Below are 23,336 nucleotides of genomic sequence, written 5' to 3' on the forward strand. Positions count from 1 at the left end.
GGGCGGTGGTAGATGGAAACTATTCAGCCTGGAGCTTGGTGACCACAGTGATGTTCCACAAGGATCGTCTCTGGGACCTCTGCTCTTTGTGATTTTTATAAATGACTTGGGTGGGGAAGCGGAAGGGTGGGTGAGTACGTTTGCCGATGACACGAAGGTTGGTGGAGTTGTGGATAGTCCGGAGGGCCGTTGTGGGTTGCAACGGGACATTGACAGGATACAGAACTCGGCTGATAATTGGCAGCTGGAGTTCAGCCTGGAAAAGTGTGAAGTGATTCATTTTGGAAAGTCGAATTTGAATGCAGAATACAGGGTTAAAGGCAGGATTCTCGGCAGTGTGGAGGAACAGAGGGATCTTGGGGTCCATGTCCTCCAGAGTTGCAACCCAAGTTGATAGGGTTGTGAAGAAGGCATACAGTGTGTTAGCTTTCATTAGCGGGGGATTGAGTTTAAGAGCTGTGAGGTTATGCTGCAGCTCTATAAAACCCTGGTTAGACCACACTTGGAATATTGTGTTCAGTCCTGGATGCCTCATTATAGGAAGGATGTGGAAGCTTTAGAGAGGGTGCAGAGGAGATTTACCAGGATGCGGCCTGGACTGGAGGGCAGGTCTTATGAAGAAAGGTTAAGGGAGCTAGGGTTTTTCTCACTGGATGAGGAGTGACTTGGTAGAGGTGTACAAGGTGATTACAGCCATAGATAGAGTGGATAGCCAGAGACTTTTTTTCCAATGGTGGAGATGTCTATCATGAGGGAATATAATTTTAAGGTGATTGGGGGAAGGTTTAGGGGAGATGTCAGAGGTAGGTTCTTTACACAGAGAGTGGTGGGTGTGTGGAATACACTGCCAACAGTGGTAGTATAGTCAGATACGTTAAGGACATTTAAGCGAATCCTGGATAGGCATTTGGATGATAGTACAATGAAGAGATGTAAGTTAGTCTGATCTTTGAATAGGATAAAAGACTAGCACAACATCAAAGGCTGAAGGGCCTGTACTGTGCTGTACTGTTCTATGTTTCATGTACCTGTGAGTGTGTTACAGGCTGGAATCTAATCGAGGGGTTCGGGGTGGGTTATAGACAGAATAACAGATACCCAGGAGGGGGTTACAGACTGGAATCTAATCAAGGGGTTCGGAGTGGGTTATATACAGAATAACAGTAAACAGGGAGGGGGTTACAGACTGGAATTTAATCGAGGGGTTCAGGATGGATTATACACAGAATAACAGATACCCGGGAGGGAGTTACAGACTGGAATCTAATCGAGGGGTTCGGGATGGGTTATATACAGAATATCAGCTCCGCAGGATGGGGTTACAGACTGGAATCTAACTGAGGGGTTTGGGGTGGGTTATATACAGAATAACAGATACCCGGGAGGGAGTTACAGACTGGGATCTAATCGAGGGGTTCGGGGTGGGTTACATACAGAATAACAGATACCCGGGAGGGAGTTACAGACTGGAATCTAATCGAAGGGTTCGGGGTGGGTTATATACAGAATAACAGATACCCGGGAGGGAGGTACAGACTGGAATCTAATCGAAGGGTTCGGGGTGGGTTATATACAGAATAACAGATACCCGGGAGGGAGGTACAGACTGGAATCTAATCGAGGGGTTCGGGATGGGTTAGATACAGAACAACAGATACCCAGGAGGGAGTTACAGACTGGTATCTAATCGAGGGGTTTGGGGTGGGTTATATACAGAATAACAGATACCCGGGAGGGAGTTACAGACTGGAATCTAATCGAAGGGTTCGGGGTGGGTTATATACAGAATAACAGATACCCGGGAGGGAGTTACAGACTGGAATCTAATCGAGGGGTTCGGGTTGGGTTATATACAGAATAACAGATACCCGGGAGGGAGTTACAGACTGGTATCTAATCGAGGGGTTTGGGGTGGGTTATATACAGAATAACAGATACCCGGGAGGGAGTTACAGACTGGAATCTAATCGAAGGGTTCGGGGTGGGTTATATACAGAATAACAGATACCCGGGAGGGAGTTACAGACTGGAATCTAATCGAGGGGTTCGGGGTGGGTTATATACAGAATAACAGATAGCCAGGAGGGAGTTACAGACTGGAATCTAATCGAGGGGTTCGGGGTGGGTTATATACAGAATAACAGATACCCGGGAGGGAGTTACAGACTGGGATCTAATCGAGGGGTTCGGGGTGGGTTATATACAGAATAACAGATACCCGGGAGGGAGTTACAGACTGGGATCTAATCGAGGGGTTCGGGGTGGGTTATATACAGAATAACAGATACCCGGGAGGGAGTTACAGACTGGAATCAAATCGAGGGGTTCGGGGTGGGTTATATACAGAATAACAGATAGCCAGGAGGGAGTTACAGACTGGAATCTAATTGAGGGGTTCGGGGTGGGTTATATACAGAATAACAGATACCCGGGAGGGAGTTACAGACTGGAATCTAATCGAGGGGTTCGGGGTGGGTTATATACAGAATAACAGATAGCCAGGAGGGAGTTACAGACTGGAATCTAATCGAGGGGTTCGGGGTGGGTTATATACAGAATAACAGATACCCGGGAGGGAGTTACAGACTGGAATCTAATCGAGGGGTTCGGGGTGGGTTATATACAGAATAACAGATACCCGGGAGGGAGTTACAGACTGGAATCTAATCGAGGGGTTCGGGGTGGGTTATATACAGAATAACAGATACCCGGGAGGGAGTTACAGACTGGAATCTAATCGAGGGGTTCGGGGTGGGTTATATACAGAATAACAGATAGCCAGGAGGGAGTTACAGACTGGAATCTAATTGAGGGGTTCGGGGTGGGTTATATACAGAATAACAGATACCCGGGAGGGAGTTACAGACTGGAATCTAATCGAGGGGTTCGGGGTGGGTTATATACAGAATAACAGATAGCCAGGAGGGAGTTACAGACTGATATCTAATCGAGGGGTTGAAAGACTTTAACCCTGGAGCCTGTGCTGGTTGTCAGTGTTGGGTCCCTGGGAGCTGGCTGTCCTTTGGAGAACTTATCTGTGGTCCATGTCCTGCTGTACACGATTATCTTTACCCAGGCTGGTACCGTGTGATAACAGGGGACTGTGGGTGGGGAATTTCACTGGCATTTGTCAGCAAAAGGTCAGATGGTGGCTGGTGCATCATATCCTCTCGTGCCAGCTCCTGTGTGTAATAGGAGCACCACCAACACCTTCACCATCACCACCCACACCGCCCCCTCCGGATCCCCACCCTAACCTACACATCCCTGGGCACTATGGGACAATTTAGCATGGCCAATCCACCTTAACCTGCACATCCCTGGGCACTACGGGACAGTTTAGCATGGCCAATCCACCCTAACCTGCACATCCCTGGGCACTATGGGACAATTTAGCACGACCAATCCACCCTAACCTGCACATCCCTGGGCACTACGGGACAATTTAGCATGGCCAATCCACCCTAACCTGCACATCCCTGGGCACTACGTGACAATTTAGCATGGCCAATCCACCCTAACCTGCACATCCCTGGGCACTACGTGACAATTTAGCATGGCAAACTCCACACAGACAGTCGCCCCCGAGGGGGGAATCGAACCCGGGTCCCTGGAGCTGGGAGGCAGCAGTGCTAACCACTGAGCCTCCGTGCCACCCTCTCATCTCCCGGACTGAAGTGCGTAGGATGCCAGTCCCTTGACCAAACTGCCAAGACTGGGCTGCAGTACCCCATGCCAGCACTGACTCGAATGCCAGGAGGTGGCAGAGACCACCAACCTCCTCTGAATGGTGAGGAGGAGATAGCCTGTGATGCCCCTTGTGGTCGAATATCTGCCTGAGCATTGTTTCGTGTAACAGGTTGGGGCAGGAGACTGGTGAAAGAGAAAGATAGACAGATAGAGAGAGAAACAGGGAGGGTAGACAAAAGGGTGGAGGAGAGAGGGAGAGAGAGGGAGAGAAAGAGAGAGAGAGAGGAGGAAGGAATGAGAAAAAGAGACACAGAGAGAGAGAGAACCAGGAAAGCTCGACAAGAGAGTGAAGAAGGGAGAGAAAGAAAGAGAGTGAGAGAGAGAGAGGAAGGAACAAGAAAAAGAGAGAGAGAGAGAGAGGGAGAGAGAGAGAGGAAGGAACAAGAAAAAGAGAGAGAGAGAGAGAGAGGAAGAGAGAGAGAGAGAGGAAGGAACGAGAGAGGGAGAGAGAGAGAGACAGACAGAGAGGGAGAGAGAGAGGGAGAGAGAGAGAGAGAAAGGAATGAGAAAAAGAGAGAGAGAGAACCAGGGAAGCTCAACAAGAGAGTGAAGAGGGGAGAGAAAGAGAGAGAGGTAGAGTGAGGAGAGAGAGAAAACTCAGAGAGAAGGATGGGATGAGTCAAAGAGAAAGATAAAAAGGAGTGATAGAGGGAGAATGAGAGAGACAGAGAGAGAGGGTGGGAAAGAGTGACAGAATGTGGAAATTGGATGGAGGGAGGGAAGGATGGAAATGAGACAGACAGAGACTATTAGAGAGGGACAGGAAGAGTTGGAGAAAGTGGTGAGGGAAAACGTGGAGAAAGAGGGGGCAGAATGGAGGGAAGAGGGAGAGAGAGTGAGGGAACCAAGGAGCGAGGGAGGGAAAAAGTGCAGAAAGTGAGAGGGAGGAGAGAGTCAGAGAGGAAGAGAGAATTAGAGAAAGGGAGTGAGTGAGCAAGAGAGAGGGAGTGGGAGAGAATAGGAGAGGGAGAAAGAGGGAGTTAGAGTGAGGGAGTGAAGAGAGAATTAGAGAAAGAGGGAAAAAGAATGAATGAGGAAGAGAGAGGGAGAGAATCAGAGAGAGAGAGAGAAAGAGAGAGAGAAATAGAGAGAGAAAGAGGGAAAGAGGGAAAGAGGAGAGAGGGAGTAGGAGAGAATCAGAGAGAGAGGGAGAGAGTGAGGGAGGTGAGAGAGAGTGAGTGTGAAAGGATGAGGAAGACAGAATGAGGGAGAGAGAGAGAGAGAGGGAGGTTGAGGTGGGGAAGGAGAGAGGACAACGAGGGATGGGGCGAGGAAAGGGTATGGAGAACGCGGGGGGGGGAGGGGTGCGGGATAAACTGGGAGGAGGGGGGGGGGCAGTTGTTGGAGGGGGTGGTGGGGTGTAGCTCCTTTCTAACTACACACCCACCCCTTCCCTGAGCCATCAGCCCACACTGCGGTGGCTGCTTGCTCAGCCTGCCGCCTATGGAGAGGGGTGCAGGTGGTGACGGGGCGCTGGGCAGGAAACAGCTGCTCGAGACCCTTGCCCATCCTCACCACCGCCGCCAACCCACGCCTCCCCGCACACCAGGCGCACAGGAGCCAATGCTACCACCTGTGTGTCTGCCCACTTCTAACCCTCAGCACCTCCTCACACGTTACCCACCCCCCCTCCATATCACAGGGAGTAGGCGGGGGGGGGAGGGATGAGGAACCGATGGAGGGGTGGGCGAGGGCGACAATGCCCCCAGCCTCCTGGGCATTGAGCACTGCATTTGTGTGGCACCGTTTCGCCAGCCTAAAGCAGTTTTACAGAGAGGAAAAAGAAGGTGGCCACACAGAGAGAGAGAGAGAAAGAGAGAGAGACAAACTGACAGACAGAGACAAGGGAGAGAGAGGGTCACAGAGAAAGAGAGGAGAGAGAGAGATGCAGAGAGAGAGAGAAAGGGAGGAAGACAGAGAGACACAGAGAGAGAGGGAGAGGAGAAAGAGAGAGACAAGAGAGAGAGCCAATGGAGATAGAGGGCCACAGAGAAAGAGAGGAGAGAGAGAGAGAGATGCAGAGAGAGAGAGAGGAAGGCAGAGAGAGAGGAGGAGAGGAGAGAGAGAGAGACGCAGACAGAGAAACGAGAGAAGGAGACAGAAAAAGAGAGAACGAGAGGGAGATACAGACAGATGCAGAGAGGGAGAGGGAGGGAGAGAGAGAGAGAGACTGACAGAGAGAGAAGAGATGCAGAGAGAGTGACAGAGAGAGAGAGATGCACAGAGAGAGGGAGAGGAGAGAGAGATGGAGAGAGAGAAGGAGAGAGGCACACACAGAAAGAGTGGCAGAGAGAGAGAGAGAGACAAAGGGATGCAAAGAGAGAGAGTGTGTCAGAGAGAAAAAGGGACATAGAGAAGCAGAGAGAGAGACGGAGAGACAGAGAGCGAGAGAGAAGTGGGTGGAGACAGCAGACATAGAGAGGGGAAAGGGACAGAGAGAAAGAGAGAGACAGAGAGACAGTGAGAGGATTTGTGGGTGGGAAGATGAAGGAAGGCAGCAATAGAGACAAAGACAGACAATGACATAGACAGAGGTAGAGACAGAGAGAGAAATGGAGTGGTTGTGAGGCAGGAGGGGAGAGAAGGACATAGAGAGAGAGACAGACCGATAGAGAGGGTGAGAGACAGGAAGGAGGGACATATATAGAGATACAGGGAGAGTGAGGGGCAGGAAGGAGAGAGAGATATAGGGGGACAGAGACAGAGAGAGTGAGAGGCAGGTAGAAGAGAGAGAGAGAGACGGAGATGGGGATAGGGAGAGTGAGAGACAGGAAGGAGGGAGAGAGAGAGATGGAGTCAGGGAGAGTGAGAGACAGGAAGGAGGGAGAGAGAGAGATGGAGTCAGGGAGAGTGAGAGATAGGAAGGAGGGAGAGAGAGAGATGGAGTCAGGGAGAGTGAGAGACAGGAAGGAGGGAGAGAGAGCGATGGAGTCAGGGAGAGTGAGAGACAGGAAGGAGGGAGAGAGAGAGATGGAGTCAGGGAGAGTGAGAGACAGGAAGGAGGGAGAGAGAGCGATGGAGTCAGGGAGAGTGAGAGATAGGAAGGAAAGAGAGAGACAGAGAGAGACGGAGTCAGGGAGAGCGAAAGACAGGAAGGAGAGATAGAGACAGAGAGAGGTGGAGTCAGGGAGAGAGAGAGAGACTGGAAGGAGAGAGAGACAGACGGAGTCAGGGAGAGAGAGACAGGAAGGAGAGAGAGAGCGATAGAGAAGGAGAGAGAGAGAGAGAGACGGAGTCAGGGAGAGAGAGAGGCAGGAAGGAGAGAGAGAGCGATGGAGTCAGGGAGAGTGAGAGGCAGGAAGGAGAGAGAGAGAGAGAGAGAGATGGAGTCAGGGAGAGCGAGAGACAGGAAGGAGAGAGAGAGAGAGAGAGAAGGAGTCAGGGAGAGCGAGAGACAGGAAGGAGAGAGAGAGAGAGAAGGAGTCAGGGAGAGCGAGAGACAGGAAGGAGAGAGAGAGAGAGAAGGAGTCAGGGAGAGCGAGAGACAGGAAGGAGAGAGAGAGAGAAAGAAGGAGTCAGGGAGAGTGAGAGGCAGGAAGGAGGGAGAGAGAGATGGAATTAGGGAGAGTGAGAGACAGGAAGGAGAGAGAGAGAGAAAGAAGGAGTCAGGGAGAGTGAGAGACAGGAAGGATGGAGAGAGAGAGAGATGGAGTCAGGGAGAGTGAGGGACAGGAAGGAGAGAGAGAGAGATGGAGTCAGGGAGAGTGAGAGGCAGGAAGGAGAGAGAGAGAGAGAGAGAGAGAGAGAGCGATAGAGAGGGAGAGAGAGAGAGACGGAGTCAGGGAGAGAGAGAGGCAGGAAGGAGAGAGAGAGAGAGAGAAAGAAGGAGTCAGGGAGAGTGAGAGGCAGGAAGGAGAGAGAGAGAGGAAGGAGAGAGAGAGAGAGAGGTAGAGTCAGGGAGAGTGAGGGACAGGAAGGAGAGAGAGACAGGAAGGAGGGAGAGAGAGAGAGAGACAGAGGTCAGTGAGACAGATGGAGGGATTTGGGTGAAAAAGTAAAGACACAGAAATAGAAGGGAAAGAGAGCACGGGCAAGAGGAAGAGGGTGGGGAGACAAGAGAGGGAGGGTGATTAGACACAGTGGGGGAGGTGGAGTTGAGTTTGAGCAGACTCAGCTCATTGTAGAGAGCAGTGAGTGAGTGCTCCCAGAGGTGAGCAGTCCCTGGCAGGTGGTGGGAGACAGACAGAGAGAGAGAGAGAGAGATCCTGCTGCAGCGTGCTCCCTCTCACTCTTCAGCAGTTAGCAGTTGTTACAGAAAGGCCACAGGCAGCGCTGCAATGAGAGGTAAGCAAGCAGCTGTTTCCCACTCGGCCCATCTCGCTGTGTCAGCCCTTTTGTAAAACTCCCCTCCAATCCGCACGCTCACGCTCCCCACAGACCCCCTTTGCTAATTCCTTTTTTAAATATTCCCTCTTCCTTTTGAAAGTTCCTGGTAAACCTACCAGTCTCTCAAATCCCAACAACTTTCTCCATCAACCAACTCATTGCCCTCCCCGTCCCTCCAAACCTGTTCCTACCCTCCCACTTCTCTGGTGACCTTCCTCATTCCCCTCAATTAATCCCCCTTCCCTTTGGACATCCCCCAGTTCACAGGCTTTCACTTACTGCTCTCAGAGTACACCAGCTTCTCCCCATCTCTCTCTCTATCTCTGTTACTCTATCTATCTATCTATCTCTGTCTCTCTGTCTCTATCTATCTATCTCTGTCTCTGTCTCTCTCTCTATCTATCTCTGTCTGTCTCTCTCTATCTATCTCTCTCTATCTATCTCTGTCTCTCTCTCTATCTCTGTCTGTCTGTCTGTCTCTCTCTCTCTCTCTATCTATCTCTGTCTCTCACTCTATCTATCTCTGTCCCTCTCTCTATCTATCTCAGTCTCTCTCTCTCTCTCTATCTCTGTCTCTCTCTCTCCCTCTTCACTTCCCGGATCCCACCTTGGGGAAATCTCAAATCTAAAACAGCAGGAGAGACCAGGATTCATGGAATTACAGAATCCATCCAGTGTAGAAGCAGGCCATTTGACCCCTCATTAGATTAGATTACTTACAGTGTGGAAACAGGCCCTTCGGCCCAACAAGTCCACACCAACCCGCCGAAGCGCAACCCACCCAAACCCCTACATATACCCCTTACCTAACACTACGGGCAATTTAGCATGGCCGATTCACCTGACCCGCACATCTTTGGACTGTGGGAGGAAACCGGAGCACCCGGAGGAAACCCACGCAGACACGGGGAGAACGTGCAAACTCCACACAGTCAGTCGCCTGAGGCGGGAATTGAACCCAGGTCCCTGGCGCTGTGAGGCAGCAGTGCTAACCACTGTGCCACCGTGCTGCCCATATGTTCATGTTCATACTGATCCTCCGAACAGAAGCTAACCCACCCTATCCCTGTAACCCTGCATTTCCCACGGCAAATCCACCCTGACCTGCACATCTTTGGACTGTGGGAGGAAACCGGAGCACCCGGAGGAAACCCACGCAGACACGGGGAGGATGTGCAAACTCCACACAGTCAGTCGCCTGAGGTGGGAATCGAACCCAGGTCCCTGGTGCTGTGAGGCAGCAGCGCTGACCACTGAGCCACCATGCCACAACGTGCCCCTTCTCTCCCAGGGACTAGTGATTGATAAATGGTTTAATCTGACTCCCTCCCTCTCTCTCTCTTTCTCTCTCTCTCTCTCTGTCTCTCTCTCTCTCTGTCTGTCTGTCTGTCTGTCTCTCTCTCTCTCTCTCTGTCTCCATGTCTGTCTCTCTGTCTCTCTCTCTCTCTCTCTGTCTGTCTCTCTCTCTGTCTGTCTCTCTCTCTGTCTCTCTCTCTCTCTCTCTCTGTCTCTCTCTGTCTGTCTCTCTCTGTCTGTCTGTCTCTCTGTCTGTCTGTCTCTCTGCCTCTCTGTCTCTCTCTTCTCTCTCTCTTCTCTCCTGTTCGGGACAGAGAAGAACTGCAGGGATACAAGGCCAGGAATTTTGCTGAGAATGGAGGATTTTGAGTTATAAGGAGAGGCCGGAACTCTATTTCACTGGAGTATTGGAGGTTGAGATTATAGACTTTTACAAAATCATGAGCAACATGGCTACAGTGAATAGCTGGTGAATTTTCCACAGTGGAGGTGATTTCAATTTTTAGAGTGAGAGGAGAAAGAGTTTAATAAATACATTTTTACACAGAGGGTGGGTCGTGTGTGAGATGACATTCCAAGAGGAAGTGGTGGATGTGGGCACGGTTATAACATTTAAAAAACATTTCGATGAGTTCACGAACAGGAAAGGTTTGGAGGGACATGGGCCAGGAGCAAGCAGGTGGGATTAGTTTGGGGATTATGATCAGCAAGCTGTGGATGGGCCGAAGGGTCTGTTTTCAAGCCATATGGCTGTACGACTCTACGAGGGATGGGAGGAGAAAGGGGTGAGATAGGGAGAGAGAGAGAGAGAGGGAGAGGGAGAGAAACGGGACAGAGGGAGAGAGGAAGGAAGACAGAAAGTTGGGAGGGGGGAGAGAGAGAGAGAGAGACAAAGTGGATCGGGGAGAAGAGGGATGAGTTAGATAGAGACGGAGGAGTAGAGATGGGGGACAGAGAGAGAGGGGGAAACAGAGAGAGTGGGGACAGAGAGAGACAGAGTGAGGGACAGACAGACAGAGAGAGAGTCGGAGAGAATGGGGGACTGAGATAGAGGGGATAGAGAGAGAGATACAGAGAGAGAGGGATAGCAAGCAACAGAGAGAGAGAGGGACAGAGAGAGTGAGACGGACAGCGAGAGCGTGGGGGACAGAGAGCGTGGGGGACAGAGAGAGAGGGAGAGTGAAAGAGAGACAGAGGGAGAGGGACAGAGAGAGAGGGGGGCACAGAGAGAAAGAGAGAAGGGACAGAGAGAGTGAGGGACAGAGAGAGAGGGAATGAGAGAGAGGGACAGAGAGAGTGAGGGACAGAGAGAGAGAGAGACAGAGAGAGTGAGGGACAGAGAGAGAGAGCCAGAGAGAGTGGGGGACAGTGAGAGACAGAAAGAGTGAGGGACAGAGAGAGAGAGAGAGAGAAAAGCAGAGAGACAGTGGGTGAGAGGAGCAGGGACTAACAGGAAACTCCCCCCACCACTCCCATCCAGATCCCAGCGCTGTTGTCCTCTCCTGAAGTAACACTCAAAGCTGAGGCTTCAGTAGGCCTGGTCTGTTGCTTAGCAACCAATGGGCCTGCATTGCTTTTCCATCTATTGCCTAACTGATGCCCATGGGCAGATCTGGATTGATTCCTAAGAGAGAGAGAGAGAGGCGGGGAGGGAGAAATGAAAAGTAGGCTGCTCAACCGTGGAAGGCTGGACTGAAAGAATTTCCACATTATTCACCCGGCCTAAAGTCTCAAATCTGCCTCCCAACCCTGTCTGCCCCGTTGTTTCTCTGTTGTCTGATAAATCACTCTTGCGAGGGATATTCTACTGTGTTAAAGGTGCTATATAAATGCAGTTTGTTCTTGAGGTGAGGTGGGTGAGGAGGTTGGTAGGATTGTAGCTGATGCCAAAATTTCTGGTACTGGGGACAGTGAAGAAGATTACTAAAGATTACAAAGGGATCTCAATCAACTAGGCCAAAGGGCTGAGGAGTGGTCGATGGAGTTTAATTTGGATAAATACGAGAGTTTATACTTTAGTAAGACAAAGGGGCAGGGCTTATACAATTAATGATAGGGCCCTAGGTAATGTTATCAAACAGAGAGACCGAGGGGTTCAGGGACATAATTCTTTGAAGTTTGCATCACACGTAGACAAGGTGATCAAGAAGGCATTTAGCACGCTTGCCTTGATCGCTCAGACCTTTGAGTACAGGAGTTGGGGACGTCACATTGGGGTTGTACAGGACATTGGTGAGGCCTCGTCTGGAGGACTGCATCCAGTTCTGGTCGCCCTGTTACAGGAAGGACTGGAGAGGGTTCAGGAGAGATTTACCGGGGTGGAAGGCTTGAGTTATAAAGAAAGGCCAAAATAGACTGGGAGTTTTTTTCACTGGGACCTTATTGAGGTCTATAAAATCACGAGGGGCATTTGGATGAGTACATGAATAGGAAATAGGTTTGGAGGGATATGGGCCAGGAGCAAGCAGGTGGAACTAGTTTAGTCTGGGATTGTGTTCAGCACGGACGAGTTGGACCGAAGGGTCTGTTTCCGTGCTGGATGACTCTATGACATTGAGCTTTGTAGGGGACCGTTACAGAGCTATGTAGACCTGTTAGCCCCTGGGAGAGGGGGAGGGGAGAGAAGCAGAGAGAGAGAAGGGGGAGAGACTGTGTGGGCTTGGGGGGAGCGGGGGAGGTGGAAAACAGAGGCTGATAGGGGGGAGAGAGAGAGAAATGGGCATGGAAAATAGAGGAAAGAATAGGTGGGATGGGAAGATGTGAACGGGGGAAGAACAGAGGAATGAGGGGGACAGAGGCGGGAGAGAGTGAGATGGATAAAGAGGGATGTAGGGAGAGAGAGGTGGTGTGTGTGTGTGTGAGAGAGAGGAATATGGGGAACAGAGAGGAGGATGAGGAGGGGGGAGAGATAGAGAGAGGGAGATGGGGGAACTGAGAGAGGTGGGGGAGATGAGGGGAGAGAGAGAGAGAGGGAGATGGGGGGAAATGATGGGAGAGAGGGGGAGATGGGGGGAACTGAGAGAGATGGGGGAGAGGTGAGGGGAGAGAGAGAGAGGGGGAGATGGGGGGAGAGAGAGAGAGGGGGGAGATGGGGGGAACTGAGCGAGATGGGGGGAGCTGAGGGGAGAGAGAGAGAGGGGGGAGATGGGGAGCAGATTGAGGAAGTTGGGGAAGAGAGAGGGAATTGGGGGAGACAGAGAGAAATGGGGGAGAGAGAGAGGGGGACGGGTAAGAGAGTGTGAGGGGGTTACGGAGATAGATAGAGGAAGATGGGGAGGGGCGGATGTGGAGAGACAGCAGGAGAGGGTGTAGGGGAGATGGCCTGGGCTGGAGAGAGAGAGAGAGAAGGAGGGAAATGGTCTGATAAAGACAGAGGGTAGTTAGTGGGGGTGGGAGGATACAGAGAGAGAGAGAGAGAGGATGGAGGGAGAGACAGAGGAAGATGGGAGTAGAGTTAAAGAGACAGTGGGGGATGGGAGAGAAAGGGAGGGGATGGGGAATGGGAAACAGAAAGGGTTGGGAGATGGTGCAGAGCATGTGCGTGTGTGTACATGCATGTGTGTGAGTGAGAGAGAGACAGAGAGAGAGAGAAACAAAGCAGGAGGGGGAGGGAAATTGGAAGCAGGGGTGAAATGGGGCAAGAGAATAGTGGGTATGAGGTTGTTGACCCTGACCTTTGACCTGGATGTACACAGTCACTGAAATCCCTGACCTATCATCTGAACGACCCCTGACCGATCAGATTGGGGGTGGGGAGGGGGGTCGGAATTCCCAAACTGCCCTCCGCATGGGCCCACACAATCCTCCCAGCTGGCACGGGGTGGGTAACTGGTATCTGAGAGCCCTGTGTGAGGTGGTGGAGAAGTGGTCACTTTGTCAACTTGGGTGTAGATCAGCACTGTGTGTGTGTGTGTGTGTGTGTGTGTGTGTGTGTGTGTATATACGTATCTGCCTGCCTTGTTTTAGTCTGTGTGTGACTTTCACTGTGTCTGTGTGTCTGCATATGTGCCTGTGTGTCTGCCTGTTTTAGTCTGTGTGTGACTTTCTCTATGTGTGTATATGTGTCTGCAAATGACGTTTCGGGTCATTTGCAGAGCCCCTCATCAGGAAAGTTTTTTTTTATATTACTTGCAGTAGTGGAAACAGGCCCTTCGGCCCAACAAGTCCACACCGACCCACCGAAGCGCAACCCACCCCCCTACATTTACCCTTTTACCTAACACTACGGGCAATTTAGCATGGTCAATTCACCTGACCCGTACACCTTTGGATTGTGGGAGGAAACCGGAGCACCCGGAGGAAACCCACGCAGACACGGGGAGAACGTGCAAACTCCACACAGTCAGTCGCCTGAGTCGGGAATTGAACCCGGGTCTCTGGCGCTGTGAGGCAGCAGTGCTAACCACTGTGCCACTGTGCTGCCCACAATGTGTGTGGGTTTACATCATTATGTGTGTCTGTCCACCTGTTTGTGTCAGTGTGTGTATGTGTCTCTTTGCCTGTGTGTGTCAGTGTGTACATGTGTGTCTGTCTGCCTGTTTGAGCCTATGTGTGTTTGTCTATGTCTGCGTGTACCTGTGGGTATGTACATGTATGTGTGTGTGTGTTTGTCTGTGACTGTGTCTGCCTGTCTGCCTAGTGTGTGTATGTGTGTGTGTGTCTGTCTATCTGCCTATGTGTGTGTCTGTCTCCTGTTTGTGTGTGTATGTGTGTGTGTATGTCTGTCGACCTACGTATGTGTATGTGTATGTGTGTGTGTGTATAACTGTGTGTGTCTGTCTGCCTATGTGTGTGTGTGTATCTGTGTGTTTGTCTGTGTGTATCTATGTGTGTATGTACGTATGTGTCTGTGTGTGTGTGTGTGTGTGTCTGTGTGTCAATCTGCCTACATGTGTGTGTATGTGTGTGTGTCTGTCTGCATATGTGTGTCTCTGTCTAGTATGTACATGTGTATCTGCGTTTAACTGTAATTAACTCTGTCTATGTTTGACTGTCTGCCTTTGTGTGTGTGTGTATATGTCTCTGTGCATATGTATGTATATATCTGTGTGTGTGTGTGTTTGTCTTTGTGTGTGTGTGTGTCTGTCTGCCTGTGTGTGTGTAGGTCTGTATATGTTATCTCTGTGTATGTGTGTGTGTGTGTGTGTGTGTGTGGTTCCCAATCATAGCCTAACAGAAGCAGGGGAGAAAGGGAGGGAGAGAGAGAGGGGGGGAAATGCCCAGGAGGTGGAATCTTGCAGCCAAATTGCACACCTCCGTCCCTCCCTCGCTTACACCCTTCACGCTGATGTACACAGAGAGAGACTGGGTCGATTAAGCTTATATTCACTGGGAGTTTAGATGAACAAGGGATGGGGGAAATCCTCATAGAAACCTTTAAAACTCTAACAGAGAGTTTTAAAACTCTAACCAGAAGTGGTCAGGGTGAGACGTTGAAGATTCTCAAGGAAGAGTTGGAGAGGGACCGAAAGGGGACTGAGTTGGATGATCAGCTGGGCTAGTATTGGATGTATCGAGGGGCTGAATGTCCTCCCTCCCCCTCCACCGCTGCTTATTTTCTACGCTTCTCTCCCTCTCTTTACCTGCCCTGCCTTCCCCGGGTGATATTCCGTAGCTCTGCCTGCCGGGGACGGTGCTGCCTGAACTAGGTGCCTGCTGTCAGCAGTTGCCTGTCTGGTTTATGTGGGTCACCTCTCGAACAATTACTGAGAAGCTGAGAACTTCCGTGGCATCCTCCAGGGTCAGACGTGTTAACCAAAAAACCGAAGCATTGCAGCAAGAATCAGTTCAATGGCGGAAGTCAAAGCAGTCCTTCAGAAAGCAACCTCCACTCGACAACTCGCTTCCAGCCCGAACCCTGCACAATTGGCCATGCTAAATTGCCCGTGGTGTTAGGTAAGGGGTATGGGTGGGTTGCGCTTCGGCGGGTCGGTGTGGACTTGTTGGGCCGAAGGGCCTGTTTCCACACTGTAAGTCTAATCTAACCTCTCTCTCTCTCGCTTCCTCCATCTCTCTCTCCCACCGACTGCTTCCATTTCATTTTCCTATCTCTCTCCCGCTTCTCTCATTCCTCCCTCCAGCTCCATCCCTCCTTCCATCCATGCCCCTCCTTCTCTCTCTCCCTCCCATGTGCTGTTTCTCTCCCTCTCTCTCTCTCTCTCTTTCCAGTTTCTGCCTTATTCCTTTACTGTCCCTGCTCTCCACCCATCTGCCTCCTTTCCCTTTCTCAGTCACTCCCTCGCTCTGTCAATTTCCCTCCTGTCTTCCGTGAATTTGTCTCCCCCATGATGTTTTCCCGATCTCCCCCCCCCTCTCTCTCAGCTCTTTCTCTCTCCTTCACTCTGTCCTTTCTTCTGTCACAATGATTCTCTCTCTCTTTCTCCTTATGTGAACCCCCAACCTATCCCCCTCTCCCACTGAGAGACCCGGGTGAGAGTCAGAGGGTGTGTGTGTGTGTGTAACTGTACCCCAGTGACAGTCTGTGTGTGTGTGTGTGTGTGTGTGTGTGTGGGACTGTACCCCAGTGAGAGTCAGTGTGTGTGTGTGTGGGACTGTATCCCAGTGTAAGTCACTGTGTGTGTGTGGGACTGTACCCCAGTGAGAGTCAGTGTGTGTGTGTGTGTGGGACCCTGTACCCCAGTGAGAGTCAGTGTGTGTGTGTGGGACTGTACCCCAGTGAGAGTCAGTGTGTGTGGGACTGTACCCCAGTGAGAGTCAGTGTGTGTGTGTGGGACTGTACCCCAGTGAGCATCAGTCTGTGTGTGTGTGGGACTGTACCCCAGTGAGAGTCAGTCTGTGTGTGTGGGATTGTACCCCAGTGAGCGTCAGTCTGTATGTGGGACTGTACCCCAGTGAGCATCAGTCTGTGTGTGTGGGACTGTACCCCAGTGAGAGTCAGTGTGTGTGTGTTGGACTGTACCCCAGTGAGTGTGTGCGCGCGTATGTGTGTGTGTGTGTGTGAGAGAGAGAGAGACTCCTGTCAATAAATCCTTTGCCTTCATAGACCGCTGAATATGGTCAGGTAATACTTACCTTTCTCGCTGACCAAATAAACTCTGTATTATTCAAATATATGCAAACTCTAGTTAGAGTGTGAATGCAAATTCCCCTCAGATTTCCCTTCTGTTCCCAGCCAGATGAGTGATTGTACTTTCGTTTCTGTCTTATTGTTCACTCAGTAGTGTCTCATCTCTCTCTTTCTCTGTATTCTCTTTATCTCTCACTCTGTCTCTATTGTATCTCTCTCCACTGATGCTCAGTAGCAGCAGGGTGTGCCATCTACAAAGGACCCTCAGACAGCACGTTCCAAACCTATGACCAATTCCATCTCGACAGGACAAGGGGGCAGCAGATACATGGGAACACCACCCCCTCAGCATCCTGAATATATTGCCTGTTTGTTCAGGTCAATACCCTGGGAATCCCTCCCTAAGGGCGTTATTGATGAATATTATTGCCTCTGAGCTGCAGTGGTTTAAAAAGGCAGCTCACCACCCCTTCACAAGGGCAACTAGGGACAGGTAATAAATGCTTGCCCAGCCAGCGACGATCCCATTAATGAATTTAAAACAACTTCTGCCCTCTCTCTCTCCCCCTCCCCACCATCTCTCCTTATCTCACCCCATGTCTTTCTCCACCTTGATCAACAATGACCCACAACAGCGCTGACCCTCCAACAGTGCCCGCTCCCTCAGCGCTGACCCTCCAACAGTGCCCGCTCCCTCAGCGCTGACCCTCCAACAGAGCCCGCACCCTCAGCGCTGACCATCCAACAGTGCCCGCCCCCTCAGCGCTGACCCTCCAACAGTGCCCGCTCCCTCAGCGCTGACCCTCCAACATAGCCCACTCCCTCAGCGCTGACCCGAACAGAGCCCGCTCCCTCAGCGCTGACCCTCCAACAGAGCCCGCTCCCGCAGCGCTAACCCTCCAACAGAGCCCACTCCCTCAGCGCTGACCCTCCAACAGAGCCCGCTCCCTCAGCACTGACCCTCTGACAGTGCCTGCTCCCTCAGCGCTGACCCTCCAACAGCACCCGCTCCCTCAGCGCTGACCCTCCAACAGTGCCCGCTCCCTCAGCGCTGACCCTCCCACAGCGCCCGCTCCCTCAGCACTGACCCTCCAACAACACCCGCTCCCTCAGCGCTGACCCTCCCATAGTGCCCGCTCCCTCAGCACTGACCCTCCGACAGTGCCTGCTCCCTCAGCACTGACCCTTCCCTCCGCACTGACCCTCCGACAGTGCCCGCTCCCTCAGCGCTGACCCTTCCCTCAGCGCTGACCCTTCCCTCAGCACTAACCCTCCGACAGTGCCCGCTCCCTCAGCGCTAACCCTCGCACAACGCCCCTTCCCTCAGCGCTGACCCTCCGACAGTGCCCGCTCCCTCAGTGCTGACCCTCTGACAGCGTCCCTTCCCTCAGCGCTGACCCTCCGACAGTGCCCGCTCCCTCAGCGCTGACCCTCCGACAGCGCCCCTTCCCTCAGCGCTGACCCTCCGACAGTGCCCGCTCCCTCAGCGCTGACCCTCCGACAGCGCCCCTTCCCTCAGCGCTGACCCTCCGACAGCGTCCCTTCCCTCAGCGCTGACCCTCTGACAACGCCCCTTCCCTCAGTGCTGACCCTCTGACAACGCCCTTTCCCTCAGCGCTGACCCTCTGACAACGCCCCTTCCCTCAGCGCTGACCCTCCGACAGTGCCCGCTCCCTCAGCGCTGACCCTTCCCTCAGCACTAACCCTCCGACAGTGCCCGCTCCCTCAGCGCTAACCCTCGCACAACGCCCCTTCCCTCAGCGCTGACCCTCCGACAGTGCCCGCTCCCTCAGTGCTGACCCTCTGACAACGCCCCTTCCCTCAGCGCTGACCCTCTGACAGCGCCCCTTCCCTCAGCGCTGACCCTCCGACAGCGCCCCTTCCCTCAGCGCTGACCCTCTGACAGCGTCCCTTCCCTCAGCGCTGACCCTCTGACAACGCCCGCTCCCTCAGCGCTGACCCTCTGACAACGCCCCTTCCCACAGCGCTGACCCTCCGACAGTTCCCGCTCCCTCAGCGCTGACCCTCCAACAGTGCCCGCTCCCTCAGCGCTGACCCTCCAACAGAGCCCACTCCCTCAGCGCTGACCCGAACAGAGCCCGCTCCCGCAGCGCTGACCCTCCAACAGAGCCCGCTCCCTCAGCGCTGACCCTCCAACAGAGCCCGCTCCCTCAGCGCTGACCCTCTGACAGTGCCTGCTCCCTCAGCGCTGACCCTCCAACAGCACCCGCTCCCTCAGCGCTGACCCTCCAACAGTGCCCGCTCCCTCAGCGCTGACCCTCCAACAGAGCCCACTCCCTCAGCGCTGACCCGAAGAGAGCCCGCTCCCGCAGCGCTGACCCTCCAACAGAGCCCGCTCCCTCAGCGCTGACCCTCCAACAGAGCCCGCTCCCTCAGCGCTGACCCTCTGACAGTGCCTGCTCCCTCAGCGCTGACCCTCCAACAGCACCCGCTCCCTCAGCGCTGACCCTCCCACAGCGCCCGCTCCCTCAGCACTGACCCTCCAACAACACCCGCTCCCTCAGCGCTGACCCTCCCATAGTGCCCGCTCCCTCAGCACTGACCCTCCGACAGTGCCTGCTCCCTCAGCACTGACCCTTCCCTCCGCACTGACCCTCCGACAGTGCCCGCTCCCTCAGCGCTGACCCTTCCCTCAGCGCTGACCCTTCCCTCAGCACTAACCCTCCGACAGTGCCCGCTCCCTCAGCGCTAACCCTCGCACAACGCCCCTTCCCTCAGCGCTGACCCTCCGACAGTGCCCGCTCCCTCAGTGCTGACCCTCTGACAGCGTCCCTTCCCTCAGCGCTGACCCTCCGACAGTGCCCGCTCCCTCAGCGCTGACCCTCCGACAGCGCCCCTTCCCTCAGCGCTGACCCTCCGACAATGCCCGCTCCCTCAGCGCTGACCCTCCGACAGCGCCCCTTCCCTCAGCGCTGACCCTCCGACAGCGTCCCTTCCCTCAGCGCTGACCCTCTGACAACGCCCCTTCCCTCAGTGCTGACCCTCTGACAATGCCCTTTCCCTCAGCGCTGACCCTCTGACAACGCCCCTTCCCTCAGCGCTGACCCTCCGACAGTGCCCGCTCCCTCAGCGCTGACCCTTCCCTCAGCACTAACCCTCCGACAGTGCCCGCTCCCTCAGCGCTAACCCTCGCACAACGCCCCTTCCCTCAGCGCTGACCCTCCGACAGTGCCCGCTCCCTCAGTGCTGACCCTCTGACAACGCCCCTTCCCTCAGCGCTGACCCTCTGACAGCGCCCCTTCCCTCAGCGCTGACCCTCCGACAGCGCCCCTTCCCTCAGCGCTGACCCTCTGACAGCGTCCCTTCCCTCAGCGCTGACCCTCTGACAACGCCCGCTCCCTCAGCGCTGACCCTCTGACAACGCCCCTTCCCACAGCGCTGACCCTCCGACAGTGCCCGCTCCCTCAGCGCTGACCCTCCAACAGTGCCCGCTCCCTCAGCGCTGACCCTCCAACAGAGCCCACTCCCTCAGCGCTGACCCGAAGAGAGCCCGCTCCCGCAGCGCTGACCCTCCAACAGAGCCCGCTCCCTCAGCGCTGACCCTCCAACAGAGCCCGCTCCCTCAGCGCTGACCCTCTGACAGTGCCTGCTCCCTCAGCGCTGACCCTCCAACAGCACCCGCTCCCTCAGCGCTGACCCTCCCACAGCGCCCGCTCCCTCAGCACTGACCCTCCAACAACACCCGCTCCCTCAGCGCTGACCCTCCCATAGTGCCCGCTCCCTCAGCACTGACCCTCCGACAGTGCCTGCTCCCTCAGCACTGACCCTTCCCTCCGCACTGACCCTCCGACAGTGCCCGCTCCCTCAGCGCTGACCCTTCCCTCAGCGCTGACCCTCTGACAACGCCCGCTCCCTCAGCGCTGACCCTCTGACAACGCCCCTTCCCACAGCGCTGACCCTCCGACAGTGCCCGCTCCCTCAGCGCTGACCCTCCAACAGTGCCCACTCCCTCAGCGCTGACCCTCCAACAGTGCCCGCTCCCTCAGCGCTGACCCTCCAACAGAGCCCACTCCCTCAGCGCTGACCCGAACAGAGCCCGCTCCCGCAGCGCTGACCCTCCAACAGAGCCCGCTCCCTCAGCGCTGACCCTCCAACAGAGCCCGCTCCCTCAGCGCTGACCCTCTGACAGTGCCTGCTCCCTCAGCGCTGACCCTCCAACAGCACCCGCTCCCTCAGCGCTGACCCTCCAACAGTGCCCGCTCCCTCAGCGCTGACCCTCCCACAGCGCCCGCTCCCTCAGCACTGACCCTCCAACAACACCCGCTCCCTCAGCGCTGACCCTCCCATAGTGCCCGCTCCCTCAGCACTGACCCTCCGACAGTGCCTGCTCCCTCAGCACTGACCCTTCCCTCAGCACTAACCCTCCGACAGTGCCCGCTCCCTCAGCGCTAACCCTCGCACAACGCCCCTTCCCTCAGCGCTGACCCTCCGACAGTGCCCGCTCCCTCAGTGCTGACCCTCTGACAGCGTCCCTTCCCTCAGCGCTGACCCTCCGACAGTGCCCGCTCCCTCAGCGCTGACCCTCCGACAGCGCCCCTTCCCTCAGCGCTGACCCTCCGACAGTGCCCGCTCCCTCAGCGCTGACCCTCCGACAGCGCCCCTTCCCTCAGCGCTGACCCTCCGACAGCGTCCCTTCCCTCAGCGCTGACCCTCTGACAACGCCCCTTCCCTCAGTGCTGACCCTCTGACAACGCCCTTTCCCTCAGCGCTGACCCTCTGACAACGCCCCTTCCCTCAGCGCTGACCCTCCGACAGTGCCCGCTCCCTCAGCGCTGACCCTTCCCTCAGCACTAACCCTCCGACGGTGCCCGCTCCCTCAGCGCTAACCCTCGCACAACGCCCCTTCCCTCAGCGCTGACCCTCCGACAGTGCCCGCTCCCTCAGTGCTGACCCTCTGACAACGCCCCTTCCCTCAGCGCTGACCCTCTGACAGCGCCCCTTCCCTCAGCGCTGACCCTCCGACAGCGCCCCTTCCCTCAGCGCTGACCCTCTGACAGCGTCCCTTCCCTCAGCGCTGACCCTCTGACAACGCCCGCTCCCTCAGCGCTGACCCTCTGACAACGCCCCTTCCCACAGCGCTGACCCTCCGACAGTGCCCGCTCCCTCAGCGCTGACCCTCCAACGGCACCTTCAAATGGTAGTAAGGTACTTTGCGAGAATGGAAGTGAACTGGCACTTATTACCCCATCCCTAATTCTGCAGAGGGCACTTCAGAGCCAACCCCATCGAGGTGGGCACCTGGAGTCATGTGGAGGCACATACCGGGTCATATTGGCAGATGCCCTGGCACCATTGTGGATTATCCCTTTCACACGATGTCTAAATCCAGATTCCTATTAAACTGTGTCACACCCCCTGACAGTGTGAGATTCCAACCTACCGCCACACCCTGTAGCTTACTGGCCCAGTGATTATCCCGCTCCATTGATTCAAGCATCCCCCCTGTGCCCCTCACCACGCGGTGAGAAACAGCTCAGACAGAAGTCAGTGCCACTTACTGGCAGCACAGACGTGGGGAGCAGTCAGAGAGGGCGTCTCCCAAGCAGGGAGACTCTCAGCTCGAATGAATAATTCTGCGCCCTGTGGCCGAATTATTGACGTATTGTGAAACCCATGCTCCTCACCCCCTCCTCGCAGCAACTCTCTGCTTCCCAGCCTTTCCAACCTTCACTATGTGGGGCACAGACAGACCCAGAGCCGAATACTTGCTTCTGGAAGCCACGGGATCAGGAGTCATTGCCCATCATGACAGTCCCTGAGTCAAAAAAGGCACAGCTGTCCTGTTGTAGAACAGCTTTAAATGTGAAGCCGTCACTGAGTCCCCAAAGCGATGAGTTCTCAATCACTGTGCACTTTTCAGTCATAGCTTCACACAGCACGGAAACAGACCCTTCGGTCCAACTCATCCATGCTGACCAGATATCCCAACCTAATCCAGTCCCACCTGCCAGCATTTGGCCCATATCTCTCTAAACCCATCCTCTTCATCTCCCCTTCCAGATGCCTTTGAAATATTGTACCAGCCTCCACCACATCCTCTGGCAGCTCGTTCCATACACGTACCTACCCTCTGTGTGAAAAAGTTGCCCCTCAGGTCCCTTTCCCCTCTCACCCTAAACCTATGCCCCTCTAGTTCTGGACTCGCCCACCCCAGGGAAAAGACCTTGTCTATTTATCCTATAATCATGCCCCTCATGATTTTATAAACCTCGATAAGGTCACCTCCGACGCTCCAGGGAAAACAGCCCCAACCTGTTCAGCCTCTCCCTGTAGCTCAAACCCTCCAACATCCTCGTAAATCTTTTCTGACCCCTTCCAAGTTTCACAACCTCCTTCCTATAGCAGTCTCTGAATTCTGTTCCAATCTCAAGCAAATGCCACACTTTTCCGACAATCTAACAGGGAGCAGACGATGATTTCAGTCAGCGGCTATGTGACAGGAGGACACACTAAAGATGCCAACTGTGACCTGGGCATTATTACCAATGCAGGCATCACTGGGTGGACCCAGCATTTATCACCTGTACCTAATTGCCCCTTGAGAAGGTTGGGGGTGAGCCTCTGTGTGAGGTAGGGATATGGTGCCCCATCATATATTTCAAAGACGGGATGGTATGAGGGAGGGGGAACCTGCAAGGAGCCAGTGTTCCTTCTGTATCTGCTGCCTTCATCCTCTTAGGGGGGTAGAGGACAGAGGTTTGGAAGGTGCTTTGACAGGACGTGGGAGTGTTTGATCGGGGATACTGTAGAGAGAGCTTTATTCTGTATCAGACATCATATTTTCCCCTGTCCTGACAGTGTTCAGTGGTGACACTTTTTAAGAGGAAGCTTTACTCTGTATTTAACCCCGTGCTGTCCCTGTCCTGGGAGTGTTTGGTGGGGGACAGTGTAGAGGGAGCTTTACTCTGTATCTAAC

The 23,336-nt window shown here is 54.2% G+C and overlaps 1 protein-coding gene across 1 annotated transcript in view; it reads left to right on the forward strand.

The window, feature by feature from the left end:
• The first annotated feature begins 7,888 nt into the window (after window positions 1–7,888).
• LOC132805629 (nuclear receptor ROR-alpha A-like) overlaps window positions 7,889–23,336 on the forward strand; it is a 36,156-nt gene continuing 20,708 nt past the window's right edge. Inside the window, exon 1 of the mRNA XM_060820810.1 lies at window positions 7,889–8,034. Within this exon, the coding sequence (XP_060676793.1) occupies window positions 8,028–8,034 (7 nt within the window). The 5' untranslated portion in view covers window positions 7,889–8,027. The remainder of the gene's footprint in view (window positions 8,035–23,336) is intronic.

This window comes from Hemiscyllium ocellatum, chromosome 50 (assembly GCF_020745735.1).
Source record: "Hemiscyllium ocellatum isolate sHemOce1 chromosome 50, sHemOce1.pat.X.cur, whole genome shotgun sequence".
In the NCBI taxonomy this organism is placed as follows: Eukaryota; Metazoa; Chordata; class Chondrichthyes; order Orectolobiformes; family Hemiscylliidae; genus Hemiscyllium; species Hemiscyllium ocellatum.